This window comes from Haliaeetus leucocephalus, unplaced genomic scaffold (genome assembly GCF_000737465.1).
Source record: "Haliaeetus leucocephalus isolate CR32 unplaced genomic scaffold, Haliaeetus_leucocephalus-4.0 Scaffold495, whole genome shotgun sequence".
Taxonomy (NCBI): Eukaryota; Metazoa; Chordata; class Aves; order Accipitriformes; family Accipitridae; genus Haliaeetus; species Haliaeetus leucocephalus.
The window spans coordinates 878,944-899,444 of NW_010972931.1; the positions used below are offsets into that span (position 1 = coordinate 878,944).

General features: G+C 40.9%; 1 protein-coding gene across 1 annotated transcript in view; it reads right to left on the reverse strand.

Moving 5' to 3' along the window:
- The window catches only part of COL4A1 (collagen, type IV, alpha 1), a 119,608-nt gene that overhangs the window by 15,103 nt on the left and 84,004 nt on the right, over positions 1 to 20,501 (reverse strand). The window contains exons 24-43 of the mRNA XM_010575789.1: positions 19,998 to 20,068; positions 17,183 to 17,374; positions 16,137 to 16,305; positions 15,697 to 15,789; positions 15,489 to 15,593; positions 13,870 to 13,967; positions 13,417 to 13,567; positions 12,981 to 13,094; positions 12,409 to 12,576; positions 11,763 to 11,852; positions 11,004 to 11,156; positions 7,536 to 7,634; positions 7,355 to 7,444; positions 6,341 to 6,480; positions 5,320 to 5,450; positions 5,139 to 5,215; positions 4,304 to 4,402; positions 3,730 to 3,780; positions 1,638 to 1,823; positions 816 to 949 (exon numbers count right to left, since the gene is read on the reverse strand). Of these exons, the coding sequence (XP_010574091.1) occupies positions 816 to 949; positions 1,638 to 1,823; positions 3,730 to 3,780; positions 4,304 to 4,402; positions 5,139 to 5,215; positions 5,320 to 5,450; positions 6,341 to 6,480; positions 7,355 to 7,444; positions 7,536 to 7,634; positions 11,004 to 11,156; positions 11,763 to 11,852; positions 12,409 to 12,576; positions 12,981 to 13,094; positions 13,417 to 13,567; positions 13,870 to 13,967; positions 15,489 to 15,593; positions 15,697 to 15,789; positions 16,137 to 16,305; positions 17,183 to 17,374; positions 19,998 to 20,068 (2,411 nt within the window). The remainder of the gene's footprint in view (positions 1 to 815; positions 950 to 1,637; positions 1,824 to 3,729; positions 3,781 to 4,303; positions 4,403 to 5,138; positions 5,216 to 5,319; positions 5,451 to 6,340; positions 6,481 to 7,354; positions 7,445 to 7,535; positions 7,635 to 11,003; positions 11,157 to 11,762; positions 11,853 to 12,408; positions 12,577 to 12,980; positions 13,095 to 13,416; positions 13,568 to 13,869; positions 13,968 to 15,488; positions 15,594 to 15,696; positions 15,790 to 16,136; positions 16,306 to 17,182; positions 17,375 to 19,997; positions 20,069 to 20,501) is intronic.

A 20,501-nucleotide genomic window follows, 5' to 3' on the forward strand; every position in this document is an offset into this window, starting at 1 on the left:
TATCAGTATCCTGCTTCTCACATCAGGACCTTATTCCTGAGTCTTCCTTCTTTTTGCACACTAGGAATTTTTGAGTCATACCTACCTACTTTCTTATTCCTTTTTCCATAAATTTTAGTATTAGTCTTAGTAGGAAAGAGGAAATGAAAAGTTAAAATATAGAGCATATTTTTAAGTGTGGAAAAAGGCAGCAGACACTCCAAGAGAAAGAGTATAGAAGACCAACTATTATAGGTGACTGTCCTATTCTACTTCATTCTCCCTAATATACAGAAAAGGGACTGGTTTATACCAGGGAAAATGAATAATATATGACAACAATGTATTAATAGCATTGCCTGTTTGTATTTCTAAATCAGCAGCTATATTTCACCACTGACAGTACTGAAAGTGCACCTTATTTGAAAGGTTTCATAACAAAACCAAACAGTTCAGGTATTTTCAGAAGGCAATTTATCGTGAAATATGCAACCTTTAAAATTAACTACTAATGCATTTGCAGGATTTATGGATGTGCTGCAGCCATCCTGTACTGTTAATACACTGTAAATTATATTCGGGGTGTTGTATGTTACCACTCACTATCTATAAATTTCTAACAAGATCATTAGCTCACTGGGACTTACTGGTAGGCAGCCTTTAAAAGGAGAGAATTGAAATGTTTTCAAACTGACTTTACATCATCAGCAGTGAGTCCAAAGGCACTTTGAGCATAAAGTATCATTATTTTGAACAAGAACCATCTATGATTAATATATCCATTAATTACAAGAACCAGCTTTCAGCAAATCTGGAGCGTACTGAAAGGAACTTACTGGCAGTCCCTGGAAACCCGGATCACCTTTGCCTCCTGGACTCCCAGGAGTCCCAGGCCAGCCATTGCTCCCTTGCTCTCCTTTGGCCCCTTTCAGACCTGGGGGTCCTGGTGGCCCTGTGGGACCTGGTAAACCTACAAACCAGAAGAAGGGAGTATTTAGTGGCAAAAGTTGTTCAGAGCAGTACCTGATGGAGGACAAGCTGGCTCAATCTACAGATGGGCAGAATCAAAGTAATTATCGTAACAACATTTCAAGAAAATAAGTAGGAGAATCTGTTGCAGGGAGGTCCATCTGACTCCCCATCTGACTGGACATCTATCATTGATCAGCCTGTGGCTGATGGAAAATAGTGGAGAGTTTTCTATATGTGCAGAACAAACAGATGGTATGTTCTCAGGTATGAACATGCTAGAGACATATTGCAGCTCTGCTCTCCTCTCCTCCTTAGCCTCTAGCACAGGGCCACTGCCAAGGTAAGGCCACGCTGGGCCATTTTTAAACACATTAACACTCCAGGAACATGTATGTATGGGAACGTACAGCCATGGCTGCCTCAAAACAGTAACTAAAGTCCAGAGGGAAACATGGAAATGGGAGGCAAACGTCTCAACGTCGGAAGGACTTCTGGACAAAACCAACTGCCTGAGGACATAAAATCAGCCTGTTCTAAGACATAATGCCAAACTGCCTGTGAAGGGGAGCTTTTCTCTGATCTGTGACAAGAGGATAAGCAAGCATATGCAATATTGATGCTATTATTAATTAATTAGGTGAGCTTTGATTAACAGCAGTACATTAATCCTACAGATAAAGAATTACCTGGAAGGCCAGGTTGGCCTTGGGGTCCTCTGTCTCCTTTAGGCCCCTCAATTGCACTTCCTGGTAGTCCAGGGAGACCTTGGCTGCCCTTAGGGCCAGGCGGACCAGCATATCCTGGTTCTCCTTTCAGGCCTGGGATCCCCGGACTTCCGGGGGATCCCGGGAAACCCACATCACCTTTCACACCTAAGATTTGAAACAACCCCCAAAACATGATTAGAGAAAGGGTCACAATCACTGAAACCTTCTGCCTTATTATCCACTCAGAGTAAGATTTATTCCTTAAGAAAATATTGACCTTGTCTTTATACATTTGTGTAAAAATGAAAAACTTTAGGAAAACTGCATTATTCTCCACATTATGACATAAAGTATGAGGAAAAGAGTAGTTTGACTGACATATCTTTCCTTAGCTAAACTGGGCTATTTTAATTCACTCTAAAAATAGATGAACATTCAGCATCTCTCTGTCAGTCCTTCCACAAGGAATGTGAAGTCCCCGAACCCTTACTCCATTGCAATTATTGTTGTCATAGCTGAGTAATGGATGTTTTGCTTGACTAAGCACAAAAGGAGTTGCTCCTGGAGAAAACTGGAATTTTTTTTTTACTAAGATCTAGATTTAGACACTTAGTACTTACTTTCAGGCTTGTACGAACAGTTAACATTTGCAATTCAGTTGAATTTTAGATCATGATTGAGCAAAAAGAATATAGATTAGCTGATATAAGTACAATAATAAGAGAAATAAGATGTGTAAAGAACACTATCGCTGGCTCTTTGCCTAAACAGAACAGGGTCTTTAAATCCTGGACTTGTTTCTTTGGAACTGCAATACATTTGGAACACAAACGATGTCAGTTAGATATCTATTTAGTCTAAACCCAGATATTTTTAAATGAGCTGTGCTGACAAAATGAGAGAGATGGGTAAAGTGAGAGAAGTGTTCTCATAATCTAGCATTCTACATGCCTTACTGAGCTATGATTAGAAAATTTATTAAAGTTATTTCTCTAACATTAGGGCTTTCTCAGCAGTTAATGACTGTTAATTACTCTGAGATTGTAAATAGAAGTTATTCTACAATTCTGGTTTATCACTTTTGATTGTCCACACAAGTTTCCTGTATTTATAGAATGAATGAGTGAGGTAGGGCATTGGTACTTCAAGCTATGCAAGTTCTTCAAAATCTGCCATGCTGTGTTAATTTCATAGATGGACTAGTTGAATCTTTTTTTGTTTTCTGGAAGTTTAAAATTGAAAATCCTTTAATTGTACACAATTTCCTTTATCAGCAGCAGCCTGATATTTCTTCACTACTGTATCTATTGCAGTCTAGTGTCTAGAACATACTTATTTCATAAAATGGAGCATGGTGCATTACAGACACCTTGAACAAGCACTGACTCAAGCCAATCAAGCCCTTCTCACAGCACAGTGTAGTGACACACTTTGTGAAGATCACAAGTGTGCTTGAAATTGTGATAGCTATGTGCCTGTACCCAAGTTACTAAGTCCTGAGTCCAGGTAATAACAATTTTCAGTAAGATCTCATCAGGTCTCTGCTGTGTTTTGCATCTCTGCACCATGCTCCTGTGCATAGCTTAGACATGCTCTACTGAGCTATAGAGAATAACTATTTTAGCAATAAATAAAATTGCACCTGGGCTGCACAACAGACTCAGGTGAAAAAAAATACTGCAGTAACCTGGCCATGAAACTGCTATCTTTAGCTGTCTGGTGCACAGAGCCTCACTAGACTTTGATTCTTGCAAAATTAGTAGGAAAACAGAAATACTTGGAGTCAAAAGCACAGCACACAAATACAGGAGTTATTTATATTACCTCATCACAGCACAGCTTGCAGTAAATTCCACACTACGAATAATTACCTATTTTAGGGCATATCTAACTCATGTCCAAGATGCTGCCACTGTAACAGAAATTAGTATTTGAGCCTCTCAGAGTTTCTGCCTGCTCTGAAAAGGTATAGCATGTAAAAGAATGAAGTAGAAAGTATGTCTGAATTCCAGAATTATGTTTATAGTATGTTGGGAGGGAGGTTTGCTGCTTGTTTAAACAAGTGTTTTACCTTTATCTCCCTTTGCACCAGGAAATCCTGGAAGTCCTCTACCTGGAATACCTGTAATATAAAGGCAGCAAAAAAGTAGAAGATTAGACCGCACTTAAATTTAACCTGTAATGAACAAAACTCTATTAAGCAAATACAAAATCTAAATAAATGGTTTATGCAAAAGTTCTTCATCAAGGCAGAGACTGTCTTTGTTATGTATTGGTATTGTATCTAGCATAATTGGTCTTGTATGACTGAAAATCCTACCCTAAGAAAAGGCAAGCCTGCTCCATTATTTCACAGCTAAGTGCAGACTGAAATTAATTCCAAAACATGCCAATTCTTTAAAGTATTGCCAGATCTTGTGAAAAAAGTTCTTTCAAGATTACACTGATTAAACACAGTTGCTCATCCAAATGATCAGCTTTGCAATGATGGATGATAGTAGTTTGCAAGACACTATACTAACTTTATTTTCTAGGGTTCCATCCAAAGTACCTCAAACCGAGCACACCCCTTTACCAGCTACTCTTGTGTAGCCTGTCTCTGTGCATTTTTGTACCCCATAAACTTAACATGACAATGACCATACCTTGTTCACCCTTTGCACCAGCTGCACCTGGAATCCCATCATAACCTGGTTCACCCTTCTGTCCAATGGAACCAGCAGGACCCGGAACGCCAGGTTCACCTGAAAAATCATTGCCATTTTCATGTCACCTATGAATCATCAGTCTTTTTTTTTACATGTTTTTTTCCTCTAAAGAAAAGCTTTACTTATTCTTTTGCTCCCACAGAGATCAAGCAGATACTGCATGATGACTTCAGTGTGACTTTTTGCTGAGGTTAGTTCTGAATTAAATCAGTGTGAGACAGGGCTCAAGTATCACAGATTTTGACATAGCTAATTATCATGAATCTTAGTGAGTTTAGAGTGCAGGAACTCCAGCAAAGGCTTGTGAATAGCACAGCCCATTGTCCAATGAGATGTGTCCTGCAGCCAGTAAACTAAGAACACAAGGCTCCAAGTTAAAAAATGTTGTTATACTCACAACAGCAAAATAGTTCCTCTTTAACATCTGTGTAATGATGCTAATGTGGTGATTCAGGTTTGGGCCCATGGATCACTTTATTGTTTTTAAATGAACTCAGAAACCACAGAACTAATGGCTGTAGCAACAACCAGTCTTGTGGAAGGTGGTAAAATCTCTTCCACAAACAGTGCAAAAGTAGTATTAGCCCCACACTACACTGACTCAGATTTACCTGGGAAACAGCACTGTCTGGTTTTGCTTATGAAATGAAGAAATGTACCAGTAAATATCTGAGCCAAAATGAATGCAGAATGCCACAGTATTTGTTTTAGCCACTGCCTGCAGGTGAATAATACTTTAAGTAGCATTTAGTGTTTTGTATTTCTTTTCTACCTGGTTCTCCTTTTAAACCTGGAATGCCACTTAAGCCAGGAAGTCCTTTTTCACCCTTTTCTCCCTGGCGGCCAGGGCTCCCTAAAGAAAAGAAGACAACATGGGTTTACATGCAGGATATTTGGTGTAAGTATCACATTCACTTTTCACTGCAATTTCTGTTTTATTTAAGCATAAACACTTGCCTGGAAATCCTGCCATGCCAGGGGATCCTTTGGGACCTGGGGCACCCGGCATTCCAGGAATTCCTGCACTACCCTTTTCACCCTTATCTCCAGATAAACCTGGAGTACCCGTTCTTCCTGGTTCTCCCTAGAAGAAGCAGCACACATTATAAAATCCACACGTTAATTCTGAAACAGCTTTTTCCATTTGCAATGCTAGATGTCACCCCTCTTATCCATCATACTTATAAAGAATTTCATTCTTCTTCCATTTAGAAACAAAGTAATTTAGGATTAAATTTGCCATTAAATTCCACTATCAGAATTACTGACTTTTCTAGGAATTGCTTAATACCTACATATGAAAATGAGTAGTTTTCTATGCATTTTTATAATGGTTTTTACAAAATCTTTTCCAAATTAGCCTCTTAAGTTACTTATTACACTTAATAATCTTCAAAAAAATCTTTTGTCAAGTCTTCAGCAAGTGTGCTACCAGATTAGTAAGTTTTATTTTTACAATTTTTACTCATAAATTCATGATTACTGTTATTGTATAGCTAGGAAAAGGAATGTGAAACAAATGAGAATCCTATTAGAGATTAAATTAACTTTACACACAGTATTAATACACTTCTTTTTTCAGTAATATCTGAGCATTTTATAGTTTTTTCCATCTTCCCAGTTTCTCTGTAAAAGCACAGTAACACTATTTCAGTGTGATTATTTGCTCTGTTTGTAACAAGCCCTTTTCACTTTATTTACTTAGTATTTTTAAAAGTTATTCCCTTACCTCGCATTTCTAGCACTGTAAATTAGCCTATTCTGAAGAGACAGAATAAATAAGAACCCTAGACATAATGGTCCCATCAAACAGAATGCATCTAAACCTGCCCATATGCACACCTTTCAAGTTTTTAATCAGGTATTTAAATGAGCATAATAGAAAATATAATAAAATAGCTTAAAAGGCCAACAGCATCTTTTCAAATGAGTTACTTGGTAGACAGACAATTAAATCCTTAGGGGTGTAAATACCTTCTCACCAGGAGACCCTGGAAAGCCAATTCCAGGAAAACCTGGTGCTCCTTTGTCTCCTTTTTCACCTTTTTGCCCAGGAAACCCTGGTGTGCCTGGTGAACCCGGTACTCCTGGCAGACCCTTTTCTCCAGGTGTTCCTAGCAAGTGAAAAGGAAAAATAGGTGTATCAGAACTAGTGTACCCTGGCAGTGTTGACAATGATTTTTCAGTGTTGCCTTAGCTATTCAGAGCTAGAAAAGTAACGTAACTCACTAAAATAGCCTGTAAATTAACTTTTGAGATTCACTCTCTAAATGGGACTTTTTATGCGAAGATAAGCTCTCCTCATAGAAGGTTGTAATCTTGGATTCAGAGCAAACAGAACTCTTGCTAAAAATATGATTTGAATAAAAGTTTATGTTGATTTGAATAATTTCTAACAGGACCACAGTGAGAAAGGAACTCTGCTGTAGCAAATTTTTCTGTCCCCCTTTATCATTTCAGTCTTTCACCTTTGATTTCCTAAATATGCTATGCACAAGGCCATCTGAATGGAGACAAAGTTTCTGTGTTGAGATATAGGTTCTTCTCCATTCTATTCTTTACCAATCCCCTCCACAACAACACTCTTCCCAGACCACTACAGTTTGTAATTAACATGCAGCACACAGCAACTCACCAAACTTTTTAGAAGGGGGAAAATACACAAGAACCTTAATGCAGTTCACACGCTAGCAGAGACAGACACAGACAGACAAAAGGTATCACTTGAAAAACTGCCTGTCTGCAACAAATACACAAATCCTACAGATCCAGCTAAAGGATTTGTATGTAGAAACTTAGGAAACCATCCTATTATTTGTATATCACAACAGGATTGAGAAAGCAATGTCCCAAAAGCCTGAAGTTCAGACACTGCAAATAGTGTAACCGTTCAGTAGATCTACACCAACAAATACTCCATACAGGTGTCTCATAATGTTCTACATTAACTTTAGGAAAAAATAATGAGGAATTTCCAGCAATCAGTACCTGGCAAACCCATTTCACCAACCGATCCTTTTTGTCCTGGAATTCCTGGATCCCCTGGGAACCCTGGGGGGCCCTGATCACCTTTTGGTCCTACAGACAGCAGAGAAATTAGGAGTCCCATTAGTCAATGAGGTTTAAAATACCCGCTGAACAGTCCCTCTGTTGCTAGCTTCAGACATACCTGGATGTCCTGGAGTACCAGGTTCACCATCCCTCCCTGGAATTCCTGGTTCTCCATATTCCCCACGTAACCCTTTTTCTCCTGTTGCTCCATGGTCCCCTGGACACCAAGAAAACAAACACAGTGAGATCAGTTTTATCAAAATTTACTGTAATGCCATATAATAATCCTTCTAGTTAATTTTTGATCACTGTTGCTTCTCTCTGCTGAACAACGAAATGGCTGAATTCAAGCTTCGTACATTGTACAGTAGAGTCACACTTGAGTAAAACACAACTCTCCAGTCAGTAAATCAGGGCTAGGGAAAGGCTGCAAACTATTACAATTTTACAGGTGTCTGTGCAAATTTCAAGGCAAGTTATATCTTTAAAAGAAATTGCAAATGAACATGTGTTTGAGTTAGATTAATGAGTTACTTCAGAAGTGCCAGACAATATCGGGTATAACAGAAATGATTGACTTGACTGTTCTGCTGTCTAAAAAGGTACATATGAACAACCAGTTCACAGCCAGAAATTCGCTGTTTCCTCAGTTCTATCTAATGTTAAAGCATCTTCATCATTCCAGAAGGCTCCACCTCTTATTCTGTGGTGTGCCTCTTCTCCAGCTTTAAGGTCCAAGCTTTTTGGTCATAACTCTTTCTGGTAGTGTTGCATATAGGTGCAGGACAACAAGTTACTGAAGATAGCTCGCTGAATGTTTTTAAGTAAGTGGATCTTATTAAAAACATCCCAAGATGTCCAATACCAAATTTTTTCATTAAACACCACTGACAATCTCCCAGAAAAACACTGTGTCTTCTCTGCAGTTTGTATTTTAGAAGCTTTTTAAAACATTACTGTGATATTCAAGTCTACAGAGATGAAGGCAGTTAACAGATCCGCAAAGTTATGGAGTATAATTAGGTTATTTTTCTCTGCTGGTACTAAGTATCTTTGAGTTGAAGAGGATGAGATGGGCAGAATAACAGCAGAAATCTGCAGGCGGGGGTCTGTTTGGAACCTACCTGTCCAGGCTGTGTGAGCCAGGCCAATCTGTAGCCTGTGTGTGGTCAGGAAAAGGTAGAGCATACAAGTTTGCAAGCATGCATTATTAGTGTTGGATTGATGAAGAAGTTAGAAACCAAAGAAATAAACCATTTGAATTTCTCAGCAAAGGCTTCTTTATATGCATGTAACCAGTGTGCCTAATTTGGATTTCTGGAAAGGAGATAAAACTAATTATCAGTCAGTCAACCCACAGGTGAAGAGTAGATAAGAAAGTAATGAAAAACAACCTATGTGGATTTGTTTTAAAGCTTTCCATGCCACCATATGTATCAAGATCAGAAACAAATGAGAAAAATTAATCTAGATTAAATCTTTATAGGCTGGGAGCCTCATCAAATACAAAAGTGCTCTCAGAAGCCGCTTCTCAGCTTAGAGGCAGATACACTCTACACTCGCTCCTCCCCTCCCCTGCAGGCCCTGTGTCCTGGTTTCAGCTGGGATAGAGTTAACTGTCTTCCTAGTAGCTGGTACAGTGCTGTGCTTTGAGTTCAGTATGCGAAGAATGTTGATAACACTGATGTTTTCAGCTGTTGCTCAGTAGTGTTTAGACTATAGTCAAGGATTTTTCAGCTTCTCATGCCCAGCCAGGGCACCTGACCCAAACTGGCCAACAGTGTATTCCACACCATGTGACGTCCCATCTAGTTTAGGAACTGGGAAGTGGGGGGCAGGGAATCGCCGCTCGGGGACTGGCTGGGTGTCGGTCTGCAGGTGGTGAGCAATTGCTCTGCGCATCATTTGTATGTTCCAATCCTTTTATTACTACTGTTGTCATTTTATTAGTGTTATCATTATCATTAGTAGTTTCTTCTTTTCTGTTCTATTAAACCGTTCTTATCTCAACCCAGGAGTTTTACTTCTTTTCCCGATTTTCTCCCCCATCCCACTGGATGGGGGGGGAGTGAGTGAGCGGCTGCGTGGTGCTTAGTTGCTGGCTGGGGTTAAACCACGACACCCTGGCTGTCCAAGCTGGGAGGCACTGCCTATCCACATGCCTAGGTTTCTCCGAGACCAACGAGGACACAGGAGCCCAGGTCTCATTCTGACAAGTAGTCAGGACATGGAGATAAGAGGTACCTAATCTGGGCAACTCTTCTGTTCCCACAGTTCAAATATAACATGGTACAGTTACTGGTGATTCACTGTCAAACTGGAAAGTAGTCGCACGTGCTCTGTCCTGGGCCCAACAGAGAATACACTGATGAAACGTACAGATGACACTAAACTGAAAAGGCTTGAAAAGAGGACAGGATTAGACCGCAGAAGGGTTTTGAAGAGTTGGAGTCAAGGTTGAAAATCAACATCATGAAATTCAAAAAGTGTAATACAGCACATATGTGGTAAGGAGAAGTCAAAAGCATGCATACGAAATGAAAAACAACGGCATAGGCAGCAGTCCAGAAGTGAAGGACTAAGGATTATAGCTAATCACAGAGTTGGCTGTTGTTTCAAGAAAGGGAAATTTCATTCTAGCATGGCCTGAGTTAAGTACTTCACTTGTTTCAGCAAAATGCACTCTAACAAGGATGCAGCCAAACTGGGGGGAAGTCAGAAAGGCTAACAAGAATGATAATTATTTCAGAAAATGTGATATCCAATGAAAGGCTGAAGGATTTGGTTCAGGGGAATGGAAAACTATGTGATCTCAGCAGCTCTCTTCTAAGCCCTACAATTCTATTTTAACTAAACCCATTATCATTTATTTAAAAACTCTTATGAGATTTTTTAATAAAAAGTAAATCTTAATAAAAAGACAAATAATAAAAATATATGAAACATACACTATGTTTTCTTTGAAAATAAAAACAGGAGAATGATCTTAAACAACGAAATTTTCATGTAGCAGTAAAAATAAAAATCCAAGAAGAATGCGTTGTCTAAAAAAACCTAATATCTCTACCACCATTAAGTTTCTAAGTAGAAAGCTGATTGCCTTTCTCCTGCATATTTCCAGATGTTTCTAAACTGACATAAGCTGATCTCTTGGTATCAGTGGCATACATGTGTGCCAAAAAAGGCTGCCTACTTTTTCTTACAGTATCCGTTGGTCTTCATGGCCACAACAGTGTTTCCACTATATGTTTTACAGGAAAGACAGCTATTCTCTTCTGGCAAGCCCTAGTTTCTACTTTTAAAATTCCTTTTCTTTTGAGAGTCTTCTGGTAAGAGGTAAAATGGATTTTATAAGGGCAAATTGAACCTCCTCCATCCAACCAAAACCCCTTCTGTCTGTGATTAATCTTTGTTTCTACGGAGTTGAAAGACACTGGAAAAATATCTGCATTTGCTGTGTGAAATTCTTTAATCTTATTTTAAAAACTGTTGTCTCAAACTAAGATACAACTGAACTCAAAAGCATTGCTGCTTAACAGTATATGAGTGTTAATTACACTTATCCACAGTTAGAGATTAAAGTTACCTTTTTCTCCTGGATCTCCCTTTTGGCCTTTGAGACTAACCATGTCCATGGTGTCCATTGTTCCAGGTTTTCCTGGGAGACCAGCTTCACCTTTATCTCCTTTGACACCAGGATCACCCTGAGGTCCAATTACACCTTTGAAACCTTGGCTACCTATAAAGGGATAGCACAGAATATTATGGTGGCATATAAAACTTCTCAAAAATATGTAGTAGACAATAACAAATGCAGTTAGCTATTTATTCAAATTTTGAGCACTGAATACCATGCTCTGGAACACTTCATTTATGTAATATGAAGTTTTTTTATACCAGGACTTCACAATAGCTCTGTCAAAAAAGTTGACATATTTTTCTTGCTTCACAGCCATTAATTTTAGACTCTCAAAACAATAGGGATAGGAGTTTGGCAGTAATACAGGGCATTATTTGAAGGATTTAATTAAGACCTTCCTGCTGGCTTTTTATAATTTCAAGCACAGGGTTTTTCTTGGAGTAATACCTATAGCATCCTCGCACCTAGCAAAACCGTATGTTGCTGAAGAACAGATCAAAAATCCTGGCTCAGTGCCCAAATACATGACTGGTCCTAGGATATGGCTTTCTAAATTACACTATTTCTAACTTACAGGGAAGTTACTTGACATAAAACATTCCTTAGGCCAAGCATACTCCTTGTATTTGGTTATTTCCAGACTTGTCTTCTGTTGGGAAAAAGATAGATTTTACAATTCTGATTTTGAGAAAATTTCTCTCTTACCTTTTTCACCAGGCAACCCTCGATCTCCAACTGGTCCAGGAGTTCCTGGCAATCCAGGAGTTCCCATAACTCCCATTTCTCCTTTGGCTCCTGAAACCAAAGTGAAAAAGTGAATAACAGAAATAAAGCAAGCAGTGTAAAGAAGTACAAGAAATGGAATTATTTACTCCCTATCATATTAGGAATTGCACTACTAAAGGACAAATGGGACAAAGAAGGTGATTAATCTAAAATAGCCTGACAGAGAAAACAACAGTAAAAACAGTGTTATGAAAACCAGAATAAAACACCCTTTGTAATGGGTTTTTGACAGATTCTTAAAACTTCCTATGACAGTAAACAGTGCTGTCACTAACAAAGGCATTATTAAAACCACATTCTGTCACTGAAACTGTGCAGAATAATCGCCTTTCATTATTACAGGCTAAAGGCTAGTTCCTGCAAGTCGCTGGATTTGATCTACCGAAGGACTTGAGTAGCAGTTCAGTTACACATGCACAGAGCTGCTTTACTGACATCAGCCCATGTGGTTTCCCAAGCTTGGACTCTTTGATGGATCAATTCCTAACCGAGTGAAAGGGCATGCTACCACAGCTTAATAAAACAGTTGTCAAAGATGCTGGTTTCCGAGGGAAAAGACGTTTACCTGCCGATCCTTTCTGTCCAATGGTCCCCTGCGGACCCGGCAGGCCGGGTAACCCCACAGACCCTGGTACTCCCGGCTGGCCCTGGCTACCTTTATCCCCTTTTGGTCCTGGCATATCTAGACCTGGGATACCAGGGAAGCCCCTTTCGCCTTTTATTCCAGGAAATCCTAGGAGAAACAGAAGACACAGGATTAGTCCTTAACGGAGCACGGGGAACACCATTAACAAGAATATCTGATAATGTCCATCTGCGGGTCAGAAATTACATGGCATGAAGAATGCTTAAAGCCAGACAGCAGAAACAGTCCTCATTTTCTAAGTGAGGCTTTGACCCTATATATACTACCCACCAACGACCTGAGGAGACGGAAGAAAATGGCTGGCGTTTCCTCAGGAGGCCTCGCCCTGCGTTTTGTCCCGGACGGAGGCGGCCCGCCGACATGTCTCCCCGTGCACCCCCACCGACCTTGCACCACAAAACGGTTCGCGAGCAACGCTGTTACCAACGCCGACATCCATTTATGCCAGAAGTCTGCTCTGAAGCACTGTGGTGGGAGTATTTTCCTCTCACCTGGTGGTCCCTGGGGTCCCGGCTGCCCGGCGGGTCCCGGCAATCCCTGGGGGCCCAGCCCCGGCGCGCCCGGAGGGCCCTGCGAGCCTTGCAGTCCTGGGAGGCCGGGGTCGCCTGCGGGGAGACAGAGACATGGGCCGAGCGTCCTCCGACGTTGGCTGAAGATGCTAGACAAGGCGTTTTGGAAGCACTTGGCCAACAAAGACCTCATTTCAGCCTCTAACACCGCCTGCCTGGGCTCGGAGGAAGGGCCGCTTTGCTGCTAGCATTTGCTTCTGGTGGTTGGTAGGAGAAAACGAGGGGAAGGAAAAAGGGCAATACCCTGAGGTATCAGTAGGGTATCTCAGTGGTGAATAGACTTTTTTTCTGCACCTACAGGGGAGCGACTTTAAAAAAGAAATAGAAATACAGAGCTGTCTTTTTCAGGCGACATTACCTCTGAATCCTTGCTGTCCCGGGACGCCCGGGAAGCCTTGCTCTCCACGTAAGCCCGGCAGTCCGGGATTTCCCTTTTCTCCAGGGATGCCAGCTGGGCCTGGGGGGCCTGGCAACCCCTTAGGGCCAGGGAGACCCACACCAGGTTCACCCTAGCCAAAGAAACACAACAGACTGGGAATCAACACATCAAACCCAAGAATTCATTCACTGACTGTATTAATTAAATCACTCAGAGGCAGAGTGCTATACGTGACTTCTGGGGAGAGCCATAAGCCCGTTAGCATTAATGTCAAGCATTCATCCTTCTACTCTGTTCCTTTGTGTGCATAGTGGGAAACATAAGATGAAAGATGGTTTGGCCAACTTTTTTGTTTTTAAAGAGCAGGATCTTTGCACACACTTCTGTTAAAATGGGCGGTCACAGATAACAGTATGAGCAGCTGACACCTACTTTTTGACCTTGTAAACCTGGTGCACCTGGCAAACCATCCAGGCCACGGCTTCCCGGAGTCCCCGGCAGACCAGGAGAGCCAGACTGACCTTGGAAACCTATAAAACAAAAAAAAACCTTACATCATTACTGTCTCTGCCTGCAAGAGTCCTTGCTGTTTCTTCAAGCCTCTAACTGAACTATTCACACCCTCACAGGGACGTGTTTAAAAAGGTCTGTGTAGTCTTTTATGTCAAACTTCTAAGGATGCCAGCGCCCAAATGCCTCAACAGAGATTCAAATGCTGAGCTTCGTGCAGCATTTGGCTTCTGATGAGAAACAACTATCCAGAAGAAATAAATGCTGAGTGTCTCCTCTTAAATAAATAGCCTTGTGGGTTCATGTCATTGAGAAACATCCTGTCTGCAAAACTGGGTTCCCAAAGTCTTCTTCAGAAAAGGCAACTTAATGTGTGGGGCATCAGACTGAGGGATGCACAAAATCCATCTCTGAATCAACACCTTTTGTTTAGTATATGTCATGTGGCATGTCCTGCTACACATCCTGCTGTGGGTTGCACACAGAAGGCTTCTATGCCACGGCTGGCCCATGCACTGCGCCTTGGGAATGCAGGAAGGAATACGTAAAACATTCTGCAAATTGCTTAAAGATAGCACTCACTCAACACATGCACATGCTCAATAAATTGAGATGAAGCTCCTCTCCCCAGCAAAGGTCTCAGGGATTGGGAAATCCACCTTTTAGACTAAGCCCCAGGGAAGTCATTGGGCAGAGCTGAATTCAAGGAACGGTCCTTGAAAGAAACGTATTTGATATGCCATTCCTTTCTTGCTGGCATCAAAGAGCATATAGCAATCCTCTTCCAGATGCAATGGGCCTCTTCTGTTCAAGCTCATCCCACACCAGTCTTGGAGGAACTAGAGGTGGTCACAGGTAAAGATTTGCCCCTTCTCCTTATTAAGTCTTTCTGACCCTCCCAGTTCACTGGTGTGTGGAATCATAATAAATGAAATAATGAAAACACGAAAGAATTTTGGGGATTGAGGTGGCTGCTGAAAGCTCAGTCATCTAGTTCTAAATGGGTAGCAGCACTATGAAATACATCTCCCCAAAATCCCAAACTAGAATATTAACATTTAGACTCCCTCTAAGCTCTGTGCATACCCTGACAATGGCCATGCAGGGAAGACTGAACTTATGCTGAGTAAGCTGGTGTTCTAACCAAACCACTCTCAGCTGCCTGGGACACAGCAGAGCTGCTAGCTCTGGCCCCAAAATTCTATAGTTACGTCAGCATGGTTTTTTGACCAACGACCCACAGTGCTTCATCTCTCAGAAAGGTCGCCTCATCTCTCAGCAACCTCAGTTGCTACCATGTGAGATGTACTGTATCCCTTTCTATTCTGGCAGTAGCTTTGACACTGTCTGTACCTGCGCCAGATCACTGCACAAAGCAAGTGTGCATTGAAAGTGTGCTTATGGTGGTGCCGGTGGACTTTCGCAAGGGACGTTCTTCAGCTGCATCTCCCAAATGTCATGCAGCCATGATGGATGATAGCGCTGGCCTCCATCCACACTCCAGTTACACCAGCTCTGTTAGATGGATAACTTTATCTTACCTTTGGGTCCTGGAGGTCCAGGGAACCCTATGCCTGGCTGCCCAACAGCACCTTTTTCTCCTGGCAGGCCGGGTCTACCTGGAAGCCCAGGATTCCCTTTGTCACCTTTGCAAGGCAAAACAAGACAAATATTAATACAAAGGCTAGCTTCTGGGGAACAGAGCCATTATGATCATCAGACAAAGATTAACAGGCTACTGTACTGTACCTTGGGGTCCAGGGAAACCAGGTGGCCCAGGAAGGCCATCCGCCCCAGGAGGTCCGGGGAGCGGTACAGTTCGTCCTGCTTCGCCTTTTGCTCCTGTGAAGGTAAAGATGTATTAAATACAGGAACTGATGAAATTAAACAAGGGAGTTTCACCTAGCCAGCAATACTAGTCCATCCGTACCATTACAACTGACTTGTTACGAAGTTTTTTTGTAGAAGTTTCATAGGATGAACCTAAACCACCCTGTTTGGCCTAACAAACTCTTCAAGAAAATCACCCTCAAAGATTTGCAATTATACTGTTGAAAGCAAACACTGATTTAAATTAGAAAGTCTTTTTATTTCAATCTTAAATTCCGGTGATCCTCTAAGTTGTACCACTTAAAGGGCACAATTTTTTAAAATTTTTTTTTTTTTTTTAAAGCATACGATAGCCTTACCTGGAAGGCCTGGTGAACCTGGGATTCCAGCTAAGCCTCTGTCTCCTTTATCACCAGGTAACCCTGCAGCGCCTATCCCAGGAGGGCCAGGAAAACCTCTTTCACCACGTACTCCAGGGAATCCAGGTTGGCCAGGGGGACCGCGTTCTCCTTTCAAGCCAGCCGTACCCTAATTTTTGGAAAGTATAAGCGTACTTCTTGCCTGATTGGCAAGATACAACATGTCATCCTTTCTCTTTGAATATTTTGTAACTTTGATTTAGCACATGTCTCTGTAAGGCTGAAGAATGTGGATTTTTCATCACTGAGTTCAGTGAAAATAGAACTGGGTTCCACATGGAATAGGACATGGAACTCATACCTAGTGTGCAATGCAGCTAACTGGACCATGTAGGCTATGTTCCCAGTGGTGGATCTGGGAGCAGATGTGAGCTCCACATTCAGCTCCACATGCATATCAGCTGAACTCTCTATCAATGCAAGACTTTGAAGCATTAGTTTCCACAAGAAGAGAAGTGTGCTAGAACAGAGCTGAATCTTGTCTTAACAATCTCTACTCAGATAATGGCATTCCTTCAGTCATATCCAGGTATCAGCTAAATCATCCACACTAGTTCTCACCATCAAGCTGTGAGAAAGGGAGAAAGGAACAAAACTATTGTCCATGCCCACAACTTTATGGGGCAAGTAACCTTGCTCTACAGTCCTAAAAGTCCTAAAAGCCATGCTGAATACATCTGAGTCAGATCACTTATTTGCATGACATGCAAAAAGAAAGGGTCAAAATCTAACTCTGAAATAGTCTGTTGTTGAAGGACCATCCTCCTCACTAGTTCCAGGGAAACTGGAGCCTTCCTCTAAGGAAGAATGAACTACTCAAGGTAATGACAAGAAGTGGAACAACGAATGAGGCCAATAAACATAAAGCATATACAGGGCATAAAAGCATGTGAATTCTGATCTGAAAGACAGAATATATAGGACAGTATGTAAACATAAATAAACACACAGTAGGACAATATGTAAACATAAAGAAACACACATACCGATGCTCCTTTTGGACCCTGGAGACCTGGCAATCCATCTTTTCCCGGTCTTCCTTCTCTTCCAGGAGCACCTGGTTGTCCTGGGAAACCAGGTTCTCCCTTTTCACCTTTCAGGATAGAATCATAAGAAAAATCTCCTGGTTCTCCTTTTGCCCCAGGGCTGCCCATAAGTCCTGGAGTGCCAGGGGGTCCCTGAAATTTCATAAATTCAGATGTCATCAGTTGCTCTACCAACCTTTCAACTGACACAAAAGAAAACAAATCTTCAGAAATTAAAGACTAGACCCAAATCAAGTAAACCATTAAGTTTTCAATTGAGGAGGTCAAATGAGAATATTTTCCAGGACACAGCAGTGTGAATAAGGAATTAATGCAAATCTTCTTGTCTCGACCATTTTGTTACTTATCATATCACGGGTATATCATTTTAGATGGTGCATATAAACTTACACCACTTACACGAGAACTGCAAGCCATGACACCAAAAAACTACTCTGAATTTTCAATAGACTTCCCACTGGATTTCAGTTATACATATTTATACAACATCAAGGTAAATGGGGCTTTTTAAAAAGGCATTTTCAGAGTTATAGTGTCTGCCCAAATCTTTAAATGATGAATTCTGTAACACTGTGGAACTTATTTCCCTGACGCAAACGCAACAAAAGTATCTCTACACTTCCATCATAATTTACAATACCAGCAGAAGTAGTACTAGCACAGGAAAATAACACACTTCCAGTATGCAAAGACAAACTCAGTCAAACTTATAGGTTTAAATTGCTTATTTAATTGATTACATTTAAATGAACTGTAATATTAATCAAATACATAGATTGTCTACAAAATTAAATTAATTATCTTACACAAAACTCAAATGTTATTTGCACAAGAGTTAAGGCTAACTGAAGGCTGAAAGCTTCTCCCTGGGTAGTTTATTTATGATATTTAGCTGACACAAATATATGTTTCCCTTCATTACTAACATTCACTGATTTTGTGCAATTAACAATCCCAGTCAGCTGGTACTACCAGAATACTATGCACATGCTCAGAAAAGAGTTTTGAAGCTCTCCTGGGAAGAAATTATCTACCTAATAATATACCCATAGGATTTCCAGAATTCCAATTTTTCCCTACACATTTTCTGGGACTCAGATGAACTTTTCTCATAGGAACAGTCTCTCTCATTTCCAGTGAATCAGAGCTACTCACTAGGGTAGAAAAGCACAAACTTCATGGGCAATGTCCACTGCTTATGTGTGCCCTCCACTTAAACCTGAACCAGAACACGGTCAAAGGTAGTCTTTCCATTAGCTTTGGTGGGTCCTGGCATGATGCTCTGGCATGGCTCTAAACAATGTGAGCTTGCGAGGCTGGCCTCTATGTAGTTTTTCCAAGCTAAATGGTATGCTGGATCACCATCTGGCTGAACTTTGTGGAGCAAAACAAGCTTAAAAGCATTCAGAACAGCAGCCAGTCCTTGTCTGATGAAAGACATGAACAGAACTTAAGATGCAATAAAAGGAAAATACAAAGGTGTGGCAAAACATGTCCTGAGAACAAATGCCAGACATGAAAAATGCTTAAATACACTATGATGTCTTTTATTTTTCTCCACTGTGTCTTTCATGGATCCCATTGATATTATAGTTAATTCAGTTGCTGAGTAATACCATCTTATTTATCACAGTGGAAATAGAGAATGCAGTCCGCATCCCAGCTAACTTTCACTGGCTGAATTCAGGTATTTAGCCTTTATTTATACTCAAGGGAGAGAAATAGATTCCTTGAGTAAGGAATTCATACAGGTGGGTTGGTTTAACTTCTGAAGGTGCCTCTCTCTCACCACTGGTGATAGAGGGAGCTTGCATAACTCCAGTGTGTGTTAAAGCTAGTGCACATGAATGTCACTGAGAAGTTATGTTGCCAAAAGTGATCAGCTGGAAGGAGAAAACAGCTTTGGGAAAAAAAGTCTGGAAAGACTCTGACAAACTCAGTCTGCTTACGTTAGGAATGGTGTCAAAATCCATGTTATACTACAGGAACATGCATGCTAAGGTAGGTCTTGACAGCATACCACAGTGTATGTAGGCACACTGAAGTCACCTCTGAAAAGATCAAATGTGCTAGTACACTGCTCATCGAGGAGTAATTTGTGTTACATTTTAGACAAGTGCTATGCTTACGGCTGTTCTGCTTCTGATATCCAGCCTTACTCACTGAGAGTCGTGTTGCGCTGGGTCAGCATAATTTGTTGTGATCATATTATCAGGATGCTATCCACTTTCACAGCCTTCCTTTATTTCTTCAAAACTACTTAGCTTTCCTGCTAACTAATTATGTTTTATGGAATATGCTGCACACATTTCCCAAAATTCAGACAAACTGCCAAAGTATATTGCATGCTAACATTAGATTGCTTACACTACACTAGATGGCACTGTCTCTCTCTCAATATACGTACACAACAGCAGAGTTTTTGGAACGATTCATGAGGAGGTCAGGGCAGACCTGCGTTTCCTGCAAAATCCTACTTTTTACCCAACTCCACTGCTTAGGTTGCTCAAGCCAGAAGGTCGTGTGTCCTGCTGAGTTCATATGATGGGCAAACACAGAAACAGAACCCATTTCTGACAGCTCCTTCTTCCTCTCATAGCTCTAGTTTATTTTGCTAAGCATAGTTCCTTAATTTTATCATATCACTGGGCTGGTCTGTTTTTAAACAGAACTATTACACAACCACACTGATCATCACATGCTTTTTGATCACATGCCCCACAGGACACATAGCATTTGGCAAGGCATTACTTACAGGTACGCCCGGAAGGCCATCAAGTCCAGGTAAGCCTCTGTCACCCTTGAAACCTGATTGTCCTGGAAAACCTTATGAGAGAGACAAAAATACAATTCTGTTTATTACATGCTTTTACAAATAGTTCATTGTATGTGAATTCTTTGTGATCCTTCTCAAAGTGTCTCATTCCATCCCCAGTTATATCAACATAATCCTGCTAAAGTCAGTGAAGTTGTCTGGATTCATGTGCTCATGTGCTATATGTGTCCGCACTCATAAACTCAGAAGTTGATGATTCATTTGACTTAGGAATGAGTTCACCTTACTATTTAGACCTATCATACAACCCACCGCAGTCTTGAAACTATCTAAACCGTATTCATTTTTCTTAACAGCCACTAGAACAAACATCCAGTACTATATCACTGTTCGCATGTGGCACTTCTCTCATATGGTAGCAGAAAAATAACTGGTTTTTTCGGCCTCATTATTTAATACTAGGATTGGGAAGATATATATATG